We start from the raw sequence: 15263 nt of genomic DNA, 5'->3' as shown, positions 1-15263 counted from the left end.
CAAAAGTCTGTTTTTAAAGGCATTACAATTAATGAAAAAAATTACTGAACAAAGAGTCAGAGATTAATACTTTACCAAGAAACTGACGTACTGCATACAAAACAAAGGCAGAAGTTTCGACGAAGAATTAAAACGCATACATCAAATTCGAAACAACTAAGTATGAAAGATGTGATAAGTTTTTTGCCCCCGCGGCTAAGGACAGAAGAACATCAATGCAATGTTTAAAATGTAAAAACATTCTGTGCCAAGAATACATGAACGTATTTCGTTCAAAGTGTGAAGAAATAAAATAAGAATTGTGTATTAGAGATGCAATGAAACTTAGAGGCATGATGTTTATTTTTTTATTATTTTCATTTATCTTAATTTTAACTCTAAGATTATTTTGGAAATTAATTTTTTGAAACCCAATTATTATTCACGTATTTATAATACACGAGAACAAGAAAAACAGCTTTAAAACTAAATAAAACTATTTTTATTGTATTTTAAATATTGGGGTATGTGATACCCCACGCGCCCACTCTAGTAACGTTTCGTGGTGCGACTTCCGCCGGGTTAAAAGTCCTCCAAAAGGTATCCCTCCCTTTCCATGGTGTTCCTAATGACGGAGCACGTAATAAATAAATAAATAGACTATACACTGTAACATAAAAAACTTTATAAAATCTCCGAGACGATGCAAGCAATTTTAAAGTACTTGACATTAAATTCTTAAAATTTCCATCTGCATTATGGTAAAAAGAATGACTTCCTATGAATTGGAAATGCAACGCCTGTGAGATTTACTAGAAATATTTGAAAGCGATGAAGATTGCATTTCGGAAACTGAAGATGAAACTAGGATTATTTTCTACACTGTTTTCGTTTCGAAAAAGATAAAAGATTTGTTAAGTCATTAAGACTATTTAACTGTAAGATTACGTCATTTTTTCTCTTCTTGGCGCCTTGCATGGCGCAGATGTTCATTACAGCAACCCTGTAAACGCTTACTCAGTTTTATTTTTTATTGCTGTTGTTGTTAGTAGTAAGTCATCGCTTGAAAGATGGCACGCATTTGATTAAAGTTGTCGAATAAAATATTTAGTACAGTCCACTTCTAGTTAATTTGAAATTGTTGTATAACAACGCACGCATCGCATGAACACTTTATGGCTCGCCGAGCCACAGGTAAAAGATATCGTTGCTAAAATTAACTTTTTAGAACATTTAGAATACTTTCGTTTGGTTGTATTACGCATAACTTCATATAGAGTGTTTGGAATGCTTTCGTTTTCGTGTGGATTACGCAATTAAGATTGAATACTGTGTCATCGTTCATTTCCGGTGTTGCTGTCGAGAAATCTGCAATCACGGTAAGTGATAAATTATTTATTTGTTCATGATGAGTGAATTGAAAGCAATTAAAGCTAACAAAAAGAGTTTAAAATGCAGTATCAGAAAGTTTGAAAATAAGGTAAATTCTACAGTGGATGAAGCAGATATTTCCTTATTGGAGTTATACGAATCAAAAATATTAGAATTTAAAAAGGAATTAAGTAACATTTTCGATTCTTTATTTGCACATTGTGAAGAAAAGGACACTGACGAATTCATTAAGGAAAAGGAAAATGTAGTAGATAATCTCGATGAAATTCATTTGAAAATTAAAAGAAAAATTTCTGAGATCCGTTCTCAAAGGAATAGCTGCTCAAATGAAAACGGTTCGAGTAAAGACATAATTGTTTCGGATATAAAATTGCCTAAATTGTCTCTTCCAATATTTAGTGGGAAAATCGAAGAATGGATTGAATTTGAGGATTTATTTTCCGCAGCTGTGCATAAAAATAGCAAATTAACTAATGCGCAAAAATTGCAATATTTAAAGAGTTCGTGTAAGGCAGACGCTTTAAATATTATTCAGTCCATTCCAATTTCAGATTCGAATTATGACATAGCATGGAATCTGTTGGTTGAGCGCTATAGCAACAAAAAAGATTTGATCAATTCTATCATAAAGAAATTAATTTCTATACCTCAAACGAGTGATTCTACTTCGTCGCTTTTAAAATTTATTGATAAGGTGCATGAATGTTTACGATCCTTGGAAGCATTGGAGCAAAAGGTGGAAGAATTTTCAGACACGTTAATTGTTTATTTATTAGTTGAAAAGTTGGATAGAAATACTCGGTGTTGGTGGGAAAGGTCACTTAAAAAAGACGAGATAGGAACGGTTAAACAACTGACATGTTTTTTGAAGGAACACGCTCGCACCCTATCACATTACAAACCTCCGCATGGGGAATCGAAACGTTCATTTAATACCAAGGCTCTTACATCACTTTCTGAAAATTCAAAAAATTGTCCTTATTGTAAAGCTGATCATTTATTGTTGAAATGTGCGCAATTCTTAAATCTAACAGTCAAGAAACGATTGGAATTTGTAAAGACAAAAAAATTATGTTTCAATTGCTTATCTTCGGTCCACACAATCAAGGACTGTAAAAGTTCTAATACATGTAGAAAATGTCAGAAATTTCACAATTCGCTCTTACATTTTGATCGAAATGAAGAAAATTTCGATAAAGCAAATGGCACATCGAATCAAATCACAAACAAGACTAATAAATTTAGCAGTAATCTTTCTCCAAATGCTGATACATTTACTCCAATGGCAAGCAGCCAAAAGGTTAGTGACACTAATGAAACCAACCAAACAAAGTCCATTAACGGTACTGCGCTGAATATTTCCAGTTCTTTTAAAAAACAAGTTCTACTTTCAACTGCAATTATTTTCGTTAAGGGTAATGATGGAAAATTTATCTCGCTGAGAGCCTTGCTGGATTCCGGTTCTCAAAATAATTTCATTACTAAAGAAGGTGCTGAGTTACTGAATTTGAAGAAAAGAAAAATAAACGCTTCTATTTCAGGTATCAATGGTACAGTTATGGGTGTTAAGGAAAAAGCTATAGCAACCATCGCTAACGCTACTAGAGATTTTATTCGTACCTTACAATTTTTTGTTGTTCCAAAAATAACTCGCGTAACGCCTGCTAGATATATAAACATTCCTGATGTTAAGCAGTTGCAACTCATTGGTTTAGCTGATCCAGAGTTTTATAAACCTGGTCAAATACATGTTTTATTATCTAACGAAATATTTTTTGATTTACTGGGAACAAATAGAATAAATATGCAAGACCTGATTCTCCATCAGTCAGTTTTTGGATACATCGTTAGCGGGTCAGTACGCATGCCGCAGCAAGGCAGTGTTGATAATTTTTGTGGGTTTGTGGAAAATGGGGATAATTTATCTGACAACATGAGAAGGTTTTGGGAGATTGAAGGTATTAATGAAGCAAAAAAAGTGAAAAGTCAGGAAGAAGAATTTTGTGAACAGCACTTTCTTCGTACACACGCGAGGCAAGATGATGGCAGATATGTAGTGGAAATGCCAATTAAGGAGGAAGGACTTAGCCTTTTAGGGGAATCGAGAGAAAACGCTAGCAAAAGACTGAATTATCTACTTAAACGCTTCACTCGCAATCCCGCAATGAAACACTTATACGAAGATTTCATCAAGGAATATAATAAATTAGGCCATTCCGAAGAAATTGATGAAGGGGATAGCTCTAGTTTCTCATATTATCTTCCTCACCATGGGGTTTTCAGACCCGAGAAACCTAGCACTAAACTTAGGGTAGTGTTCAATGCCACTGCTCCTACGACTACTGGAATTTCGTTAAACGATATTCTGCTGAATGGAGGGTTAGTTCAAGACGAACTATTTGATATTATTTGCAGATTTCGAACGCATAAAATTGCCTTCACAGCAGACATTGTAAAAATGTATCGTCAGATTTTGATTAAGGAACATCAAAGAGATTTATTACGCATCTTATGGAAGAGTAGTGAAGAAGAACCAGTTAAGATCTATAGACTGAAGACTATAACTTACGGTACTTCCAACGCACCATATCTAGCAACACGCACACTTAATCAATTAGCAGAAGACGAGAAAAATAATTTTTCGTTAGCAGCGCCAATAGTACAAAGGGATTTTTATGTCGATGACGTACTCACAGGAGCCCATACTCTAATAGAGGCTAAAGAATTACAGTCGCAATTGATTAACCTATTATCACGTGGAGGAATGCGTCTGCACAGATGGTGTGCTAATCATCCTGATCTTTTGCAGTTTCCGGATGGACAAGAGGAATATTCTTTCAGTAATTTCGATGACGATCAGAGCATCAAAACTTTAGGATTATTATGGAATCCAAAGATAGATTGTTTTTCGTACAAATAAACCATCAAGAAACCAAATACTTACACAAAGAGAACAGTGTTGTCTGATATTGCTCGCATTTATGATCCATTAGGACTGCTTGGTCCAGTGATAACAAAAGCAAAAATCTTCATCCAAAGACTTTGGTTATTGAAGCTTGATTGGAACGATCCGCTACCCGAAAGGATAATTAAGGATTGGCAACTTTTTATTGATTCAATGCAATCTATCAACAATTTGAAAGTCAGTAGATATGTTTTACAGGATAGTTTTTCTGATATACAAATTCATGGATTTTCAGATGCATCAGAACACGCATACGGAGTAGCCATCTATTTACGCTGTAGAAGTGACAATAATTTATCTTCACATTTGCTTTGCAGCAAGTCCAGAGTAGCTCCACTAAAACCGCTGACAGTACCTCGACTGGAACTCTGCGCAGCTGTACTGCTAGCACAGCTTGTTGCAAAGGTGGTGCCTTTATTGAAATTGGACATCAGCAAAATATGTCTGTGGTGTGACTCAACCATAGTGTTAGCGTGGCTTCAGAATCCTCCGGATGTACTAAAAACTTTTGTTGCTAATCGAATGTTGCAGATCCAAGACCTAACACAGACATGCCAGTGGAATTATGTGCGTTCAGAGGAGAACCCAGCAGACCTTATTTCCCGAGGACTGAGTTTTGACAAGCTGCATGATGCTGATCTGTGGTGGAAAGGTCCTCCATTCTTGAGTGAGGGTGTCATACCTAACAAGAACATTGACTTTGAACAATTAGAAAAAACAGAGACATTTTCTAATGAACTGAGAAAAAGAACTGACATTGCTTGTTTATGCACTTTGCCTTCAAAATTTATTGATAATGTCCTAGATATCACTAAAAATTATTTAAAATTATTACGTATTGTTAGTTATATTTTCAGGTTCATTTGGAACTCTAGGTGTGCAAAACAGAAAGGAGCACAGAGAACAGGAGGAGTAAGTTCAAAGGAGTTAAATGAGGCAGAATCCTTTTTAGTAAGAGAGGTTCAAAAATGTAGTTTTTATTCAGATTACAACTCCCTCGCACAAGGTAAACCCATTAATAATAAAAGTAATTTACTTTCTTTGAACCCTTTTTTAGATGCAAATAATGTAATGAGAGTAGGAGGCCGATTACAAGGGGCCAATGTAATGTTTTCACAAAAACATCAAATAATTTTGCCTGTTAAATGCAAACTAACTAAGCTGATTGCTGAGCATTATCATCAGAAATATTTACACGTAGGTTCGCAAGCATTATTGTGTTTTATGAGACAGAAATTTTGGCCATTACAAGGTAGGAATTTAACTAGAAAGATTACCCATGAATGTATAATTTGTAGTAAAAATAAACCAGATAGAACAAATTATGGGGTCATTACCTGCAGAACGCGTAAATCCAAGCTCACCCTTTAATCATGTCGGCACCGATTTTTGCGGTCCATTTTTTATTAGGTACAAGGGACAGAGGAAAGGAACTCTTAATAAGGTATATTTAGCTCTTTTCATTTGCCTTATAACAAAGGCAGTGCATCTCGAACTAGTGAGTGATCTCACCACTGACGCATTTATTGCCACCTTAAAGAGATTTATTGCTAGGCGCGGAAAATGCTCAATCATTTTCTCAGACAACGCAAAAAACTTCGTTGGCGCAAATGCCGAATTGCAAAGAATTAACAATTTAATTAGAAATCCTGACAAAAAATTAGCAGATTATTTAGGTGAAGAAGGAATAGTATGGAAGTTTATTCCCCCACGGACACCTAATTTTGGTGGACTATGGGAATCTGGAATAAAATCCGTGAAATATCACTTAAAACGGATTGTAGGTAATGCAAGGTTGACTTTCGAGGAGTTATTAACTGTAATAACTCAGATAGAGTCTGTTTTAAATTCTCGCCCTATTACTCCCTTATCTTCCGATGTAAATGATTTAGAGGCATTAACACCAGGCCATTTTCTCATTGGAAGACCCTTGAATGCTATAGTAGAACCCGAATTAATTGATATACCTGAAAACAGACTCTCAAGATGGAAACGAACTACCAGATTTGTCCAGTTGATATGGAATCGTTGGCATAGGGACTATTTAAACACACTACAACAGCGTTCAAAATGGAAGGTAGAACAAACGAATATTAAAATAGGTATGCTAGTACTAGTTAAGGAGGATGAGCTTCCTGTCTGTAGATGGGTGTTAGGGCGCATTACAAGAATTTTCCGTGGAGTTGACGGTAAGGTTAGAGTAGTAGAAATACAGACAGCAAAGGGCATCATTAAGCGTGGAATTACAAAAATTGCAATTTTACCCCAAGAAAAAGCTTCCAAAGTTAGTTAAGTGTTAGCTTATTATTATAAAATTTGTATTGTACATTGTATTAGGTATAAAATTTTTATTAAAAATTGAATATTATTATATTGAATTAAGAGATGTTATTCGTATTGCATTATTGTATAAGGTAGTAATTGTACAATTTTGTAGGTTATTATGAGTATTATCGAACGAAATTATTGAAGTAACCCTTCAATGCCGGGGGGTATGTTAAGTCATTAAGACTATTTAACTGTAAGATTACGTCATTTTTTCTCTTCTTGGCGCCTTGCATGGCGCAGATGTTCATTACAGCAACCCTGTAAACGCTTACTCAGTTTTATTTTTTATTGCTGTTGTTGTTAGTAGTAAGTCATCGCTTGAAAGATGGCACGCATTTGATTAAAGTTGTCGAATAAAATATTTAGTACAGTCCACTTCTAGTTAATTTGAAATTGTTGTATAACAACGCACGCATCGCATGAACAAGATTAATTCCTGATGTTCCTAATAAAGGAAAAACTGTTCTTATGCTTTCAACATTATATAACGATCATACTATTGGAGAACATAAAACGTCAGGAATTATATATTTTTATGATATGAGTAAAGGAGCAGTGGATATGGGGGGATGAAATGTAAGTCAAGTTCCTAATGACGGAGCACGTAATAAATAAACAAATAGACTATACACTGTAACATAAAAAACTTTATAAAATCTCCGAAACGATGCCTATTTAGCTTTTTTACTAATGTCTAACTACAGCTTTATTTTAAACACAGAGATTTACACCACAGTGTTCTCTGGGTCCTAGCAGCGGCTACAAACTTAGACATAAATAATATTGATATTTAAAGCATCAATAAATTTGTGAAAGGTTTCAATGGAAAACAGGACGGAAGAGCTACAAGAAACTATTTACCTGTCCAGGCTTGTAATGCCTGACTATGATACCTCTACCATACACTCCACCAGCTTCATTTGGTCTTGGGGTTGGTAGATGCCAAGCATCGCCACAGATGCCACATTTGCCACCATTCCTCTGCCACTGAACCTGAAACAGAATTCGACAATGAATAAAAATTGCGTTATTGCACTATTACACAAATGCATAAAAGTGTGGAAGTTGTATTAAAAGTTGGTAAAAGTGTAACAATTGCTACATGGTTGATGATTTTTGAGACTAACCGTGGATAACGATTATAGGATATGATAAAGAATACAAAACATGAATTGATGTTCAGCTTGCAGAATAAATAAGCTAATGATCTTCAAACTGTGCCCCATGGAACTTTGGAGTTCCATTCAACTGTTTCTATGTCTAAACCGCAAGTGTGAATAAGAGAACAGAACATGAAATGTATTTCAGCTTGCAGAATGAATTAGCCGATAATCTTCAAACTGTGCTGAATTGAACCTTGAAGTTTCAACCAATTCATTTTTGGTCTAACCTGCAAGTGGGAATAAGAACACAGAACATGAACTTAGTTTCAGTTTGTAGAACTAATAAGCTAGTAATCTCCAAATTGCGCTCCGTGGAACCATGGAATTCCAGTCAACCCGTTTTAGGTCTAAACCATTATGAGAATGTGTATTTACAACTTTTAAAGCCTGAGAAACGCCTGTCTGCAGTGTTATCGCCATGGGAGGGTGCTTTATAGGTGATAGGTACTTTATTTTTTATCACGGCATTTCGACAACGAGGTGTTCAGCCACGATGTTTTAAAACGCTTTGCTTTCTTTTCTCTCACGATGTTTTTACGACGACCTTCCCGCCTTGCATTGCTTTCTCCAGAATGTTTTCATCCGTAATCCAATCCTATGCAAGCAACCCAAAATAACAATTGAATAAAATTTTTCTTCCTCGATTATACACCGCTGCCAATCGTTGTATATTCTGTATGATAAGAAAATGAAAAATGTATGATATTTTTTAACCCACTTCGTATCCTTCCTATTCCATGGGTAGATTTAATGCCGGTATTGATTATACGCAGTGTCAATCAAATGTAGATTTTTTCCTCTCGTGTAGATTTTTTACTCATGTCAATTCTATCAACTCTATGCAGTAATAAATGTACGTCTGTGACGAGTCTGTGAAGGTGACAAAAATGTCCATTAATTCTCTTACTCATTATTACATCATTATCAATATTTCATTTTTTATTGTGCCGATCGCATGCTAATGTTGATTCTGTGCCAGAGCGATTGTACGCACTGTCGACGCTAAACATGTCGATTATGCGTCGTGATAATTCTAAGAATACAAGCCAAGTCTATGCTAATGTCCATCATATTTAATTATCTTAAAAATGTAATAATTAAATCAATTTCTTTTCCTCTATTTTATGCACCATTGTAAGTCTCTTTCCTCTTTATTAAGCACCGTTTATTTGCCGTGTCTACCTCAACTGTCGATTGCACACCATTCTCGACCTTAAGCTGTAGCTTTTTTATGCTGATATCGATTTCACGCAATGTCAGGCCATGCTACGCTAGTGCTGATACTGTGCAATGTTGAAGGTACACTGGTGTCAGTCTTAAACACCTAACTGATCTGTTTTTTGTTATCTACGCTGGCTGTATTATTGGTTGAGCCCGAACTCGGAATAGGCTTGGTTTTTGTATGCGTAGAGTATCTGCACAATACGAATGACTCCTAAGCACTTTAGTGATCGATTTTTTGTTATCTACGCTGGCTGTAATATTGGTTGAGGCAGAACTCGGAATAGGTTAGGATGTTTCTATGGGTAGAGTGACATGAATGTGGAATGTGTTTTTTTTTTTTTTTTTTTTTGTTTTTTTTTTTGTTTTCAAGTGGTTTAGTGGTTGGGGCAAAATGGAGACAAAGATGTACAGTTAGTGAGGGACCTATTCTTGTAAAACCATTTGTGAAGTTCTAGTATCCTGCCCATTTCTTCCTGTCTTGTTGGCCCTGCGCAGCAGCGATAGCAAACGTTTGTGACGACTCTACGCAGTTGATAAATGTGCACAAATTTCTTTACTCGTAATTACATCAAAGTTTTTTTTGTCGTATTGATATTATGTATTAATTGTCGTATGGATAGTATATCAGAATCGGACAGTGTGTCTTTACGGATATCGCCCCATCGCCGGTCGGTGGTTAAGTGGTTGCTCGACCTGGGTTCCAACCCAGCGAACCACCTAGCTGCATTGCTGGATTTCGTGCATTTCCCCCTATGTTAAACATAAATGGGAAGCAGTTCCCTTTAGAAAGTCCTCCACGAAGGTATCTGATCCGTTAGCCAAATAGCTCTTCTGTGGTTAGCCACATTCGAATAACTTACCTAAACTTAACCCTATTCTACGCAGTATTAATCATATGAGCTACGCCAGATACTAAGGTCGCAACAAATCGCAACAATTTACTCAATTAACCAAGCGTCTTTAACTATTACCAATTTTCCTGTTAATTTCAGGAGTGAGTGCACGTAATGGAAATAAGTCGCGATAGGGTCGAAAATTAAATGGCTAATTAACTTCTAAAATAAATAATAAATTTAAAATAAATAATAAATTTCTAATAATCTGAAATAAATAATAAAATTCTTTAAAAAGTTTACTATTTTGTACACATTTTTTATGAAGCGACAGAGTTTTTAATAAAATAGTGCAATGTACTGAAAAATTCCTAAGCATAACCTTAAAAAAAATGAGTTAACGTAAATATTTAAAATATATTTTGTTGCAAAAACTTCAGTAAACTGCAAGAATTGTTAACGTAGTGTAACAGAAAAGCCTGAAAGGCATTTTTGCAATCCAAAAAAAAAAAAAAAAAAAAAAAAAAAAAAAAAAAAACTGCGTTTCTTACAGTGTTTAAAAACTTTCTTTTGAAAACAAACTTAGGAATTAATAACATATCGTAACTTATTAAAATGCTCACAGCGTTTCTTTTGAAAGGATGGAGGGGAAGCAGTGCTACTTCAGGCTATATCTCTTATGCGTAAAAGTTTACTTATCCGTTTTTTATTTATTTACATTTGTGGAACAACGCTTATTTTTCTTTAAAGTGGAAAAAATAGAGATATTCATCTCCCCCCCCCTGTTGTTGCTGAGTCGCGTCAAAACCTTTTAATACACATTTAACCTTCAAGCACTCACTTTTCCTAAATTAAACAATTACTTTGTCATAATCTTTTCAGCGAGATGAAAATGCTTGTAATTAAGCAGAATTAAATATGCATGGCAAAGAATTAAAACTCCATGAAAATAATATTTATACAATACAGAGGGTATTCATACATTTTTGTAACGATTTACTAAGATTTATATATAAACAAACCTTAGAATTTTATTTCCTAATATGTTTCAGTCTGATAGCCCTTTTCTTGAATTATATTACATCTTAATTACATCTTTATTTATTACATCTTGAATTGATGATCTTGGTTGAATGATACTCTTAATTTCCAAGATAAAAGTCCTTTTCATAAAACATCAAGGTCTATTTTATTCCACCCCTCCTTCACAATCTTCCAGAGTCCATCCAATGTCTTGGGATGCCGCTTATAAAGAGCTTGTTTTAGAATTCCAGATGCACAGAAAATAGAAGATGACTATTTTAAAAGGCCGTACGGGACCATTTATTGCATATTCATAACCAGCTACCTTAATAATAATAATAATAACAATAATAAAAAAAAAGAGGTCTAATATAGCAACTTATTATAACTCCGCCCTCCTACTTCTGATTGGCTCCCGCTCGCCTCTAACTCCGCCTCGAAGTTCTTTCTGAAAATACAGCTCAACAGCTACTGCAAGAAACCCTGACCGGCAGATGGCGCCACTCCTGCGGTTTACTTCATGGACATAGAACTCTTAGAGACAAAGCGTCTCAAATTTCTCGCATACACGTTCACGTGTCGAGCGCTTTACTAAGGAATTTTCATCACAAGGCCCATTGTGGACAAAATTGATAGAACAGGAAAGTACTGTCTAATGCAGTAGAATGCCTGTATAAAACACATAAGTATCCAGATGCACAGTAATCCATAGGAGACACATCAGATGGACTTAGTGGAGATGCATTTAAAGGGAATAGCTTCAATTACGGTTTTATTTTTCATTTTTTCAAAAAATTAGAGCAGTAGATTTAGAGGTATGGCTGGAGCCTTATCCTGGTGGGACTTAACACAGTGAAGATTGTTTGGATAAAGAGATGGAAATTTTTTCTTTAAAAATACGTTAAGCATGTCCACCACAAAATCGGGAGTTCCACTTTTCGAATCTCGGTGAGAGCACTGCACACTTTTTGCATACCCTACTGTGAAAATAAAATGTCTAATGCCCTCTATTAGTGTTCAATAATCTTCTTCACTTGCCCACTTCGGGGTATTTCTTTAAAAGGTTCACACTAAGGCTTCCCCCTTAGGGAGTAACTCAGAGAGTTACAGCGAAGTACCCGAGGGCCCTCTCAGATAATCCTCGGGTATTTCGCCGTAATCAGAGAGTTAACCAATCAGTTAATCAGAGCTGAACTATAGGATCAATTGCTACAAGCTATCAGTCCTTCAGTAATATTTCAAGGTCATTGTATCGCATTAAAAATGACGAGGATACATATTAGATATACACTGAAGTGACAAAAGTCATAGGATACCTCCTAATATTTTGTCGGTCCTCCTTTTTGCCCGGGGAAGTGCAGCAACTCGACGTAGCAGGGACTCAACAAGTCGTTGGAAGTCCCCTGCAGGAATATTGAGCCATGCTGCCTCTATAGACATCCATAATTGTGAAAGTGTTGACGGTGCAGGGTTTTGAGCACAAACTGATCCTCTCGATGATGTCCCATAAATGTTCGATGGGATTCATGTCGGGCGATCTAGGTGGCCAGATCATTCGCTGGAATTGTCCAGAATGTTCTTCTAACCAATCGCGAACAATTGTGGCCCGGTGACATGACGCATTGTCATCTATAAAAATCCCACCGTTGTTTGAGTACGTGAAGTCCATGAATGGCTGTAAGTGATCTCCAAGTAGCTGAAGGTATCCATTTCCGTTCAATGATAGGTTCAGTTGCACCAGAGGACCGAGTCCATGCCATGTAAAAACAGTTCAGACCATTATAGAACCACCACCAGCTTGAACAGTGCCTTGTTGACAAATTGGGTCCATGGCTTCGTGGGGTCTGCGCCACACTCGAACCCTACCATCAGCTCTTACCAACTGAAATCGTGACTCATCTGACCAAGCCACGGTTTTCCATTCGTTTAGGGACCAACCGATATGCTCACGAGCCCACGAGAGTCGCTGTAGGCGATGTCGTGCTGTTAGTAAAGGCACTCGAGTCGGTCTTATGCTGGCATACAAAGAAATTTTTTTTCTTTGTATGCCAGCATAAGACCAAGGAAGACAAATTTCGCCGCACTGTCCTATCGGACACGTCCCTCGTACGTCCCACATTTCTGCGGTTATTTGACGCAGTGTTGCTTGTCTGTGAACATTGACAACTCTACGCAGACGTCGCTGGTCTCGGTCGTTAAGTGCAGGTGGTCGGCCACTGCGCTGTCCATGGTGGGATGTTATGCCTGAAATTAGATACTCTCGGCACACTCTTGACACTGTGGACTAACGATATCCGAAATGGAATGACCCATGCGTTTAGCTCCAACTACCATTCCTGGTTCAAAGTCTGTTAATTCTCGTCGTGCGGCCATAATCACGTCAAAGCCTCTTCACATGAATAACGTGAACACAAATGAAAGCCCTGCCAAAGCACTTCGCATTTATACATTTTCTACGCGATACTACTGCCATCTGTATATTTGCATATTGCTATCCCATGATTTTTGTCACTTCAGTGCATTTGTGTTGAAAATTCAATGTAAACTCGGCTACTACTAAAAATAGGCATAAAAGAGGGAAATAACTGAGATTTAAATTAAGTCGAAATACGCTGAGAGCCAAATAACTGAGATTTACGTTAAACCGAAATATGAAGAGCAAAGCGTGAAAACGAAATTTAAAAATAATTTAACCAGAAACAATATATTACCATTACATGCATCAAAGAAGCAGGAAATAATACTATCACTGAATTCTATAAACGATTTTTATTTCGCTAAACAAACAAGTTTCAGCAAAAGCAGAAAATGCATCGAAATCTGAATTGAAATTCTACGTATCGGTACCCCCCCCCCCCACTGACGTCAGATTCGTAGATTTATTATTATTTGCAAATATCATCAAATGTGTTAAAAGTCTGAAACAAAGATAAAACATAATCATCTATAATAGTTCTTCGAGTTTCAAATTCCAGCTGATTCTCATCATAGCACAAACAATTCTTTATGGAATTGATCGCACATCCGCAAATCTGGGGTAATAATGATGAGAAATAATTTGTTTTAATAAGCCTATTGAATTTTCAATGTTGACAACATGTAAAATTCTTTTTGGAATACACAAGGGATATTGGAAATTTCATGCAGAGCCGTATATTTATAATATAGGTAAACAAGTGTGGTAAATAAGGTCTCGCATTATGGTATATATTTAAAAATGCATAGTGGTGTCACATGCTTATTACACTTTGTTACTCGAAAATAGGCACATGAAGGCCTTTCCAACCCTACACCTCCCATATCCGGCAGCAACACGTGTCATCAGCACCGCAGAGACCATATTTTTCACACTTCATTTCAGTCGCTACAGAGACATTTTACAACGATTTCGGGACTGTTCAATTAATGTTTAAAATGTAAAGAATACTTTTTTTTTAGCGTTCGATCTGATAGCCATTTTTCAGGGCTATAAATCTGAATCATAATTTTCATGACGGAGGGGAAAACTTAAAACTTCCAGGGGTATTGATTTCCATTCGTCTTCCACTACTTTCCAGAGTTCATCAATCGTGATGGGTTTACGCTCAGAAAGAGCTCTTTTCCAGAGACCACAAGCTCAATAGTCTACAGGTGACACGTCAGGGGACTTTGCATGGATACGTTAAAAATAAGCAATACTTGTATCAGTCTTCATTTTTTCAAGGAATCCAGTGGTACAGTTCGAAGTATAAGTTGCTGCTTTGTCTTGATGAAGTTCTTTGAAAGTCACTGGGATCAATAAACGAATTTTTACTGTAAATATCGGACGTAAAAACTAAATACACAAGTCCGATGAAACGTGAATAAAATTTATTCTTATGACAACGAATAAAAATGCTGAAATTTCCTCAGAGATATTAGTACAGTATCGTAATATCTCACAGTAGCTATATTTTAAACTACTAAAACTTTTTACAGAGAAACGTAGAGAAAGCTTATCGGATCTCGAGGCGAATTCGCTACCGTAAACAACAACAGTTTTCTAAACAACTGATTTGCGATGTTTTTCTCCAGCTTTTATAACCTTTTTAAATTCTGGTATTTTCTCCATTTTTCCGGAAAGCAAAAGCGTACAATTACGAGATATCTATTTATTAAATGCGCGTACTCCTGTATTTCAATTTTTCCGGCGCAGCTTTCTCTTCAACTAAGTCTCGAGCTGCATTGCACGGGAATATAAAACTATTTTAATTACAAATTCTGCTAAAAATAGCTAAATAAATACAAAAACCGTAACAGCATGTTGATATCCTTGCTACCATTAACGAACACAAATATGTTATTAGAAATAATTGTATATAAAAGCGTCTTGTTATG

The 15263-nt window shown here is 36.0% G+C and overlaps 1 protein-coding gene across 6 annotated transcripts in view; it reads right to left on the bottom strand.

Moving 5' to 3' along the window:
- The window catches only part of LOC118201084 (uncharacterized), a 358982-nt gene that overhangs the window by 16358 nt on the left and 327361 nt on the right, over positions 1–15263 (bottom strand). For all 6 annotated transcript variants that reach the window (XM_085822792.1, XM_085822789.1, XM_085822791.1 and 3 more), the window contains one exon: positions 7526–7657. In XM_085822792.1, the coding sequence (XP_085678918.1) occupies positions 7526–7657 (132 nt within the window). The remainder of the gene's footprint in view (positions 1–7525; positions 7658–15263) is intronic.

This window comes from Stegodyphus dumicola, chromosome 8 (genome assembly GCF_044657685.1).
Source record: "Stegodyphus dumicola isolate Sdum_Otavi_A_Nest chromosome 8, ASM4465768v1".
Taxonomy (NCBI): domain Eukaryota; kingdom Metazoa; phylum Arthropoda; class Arachnida; order Araneae; family Eresidae; genus Stegodyphus; species Stegodyphus dumicola.
This window is presented reverse-complemented; position numbering and strand designations above follow the sequence as displayed.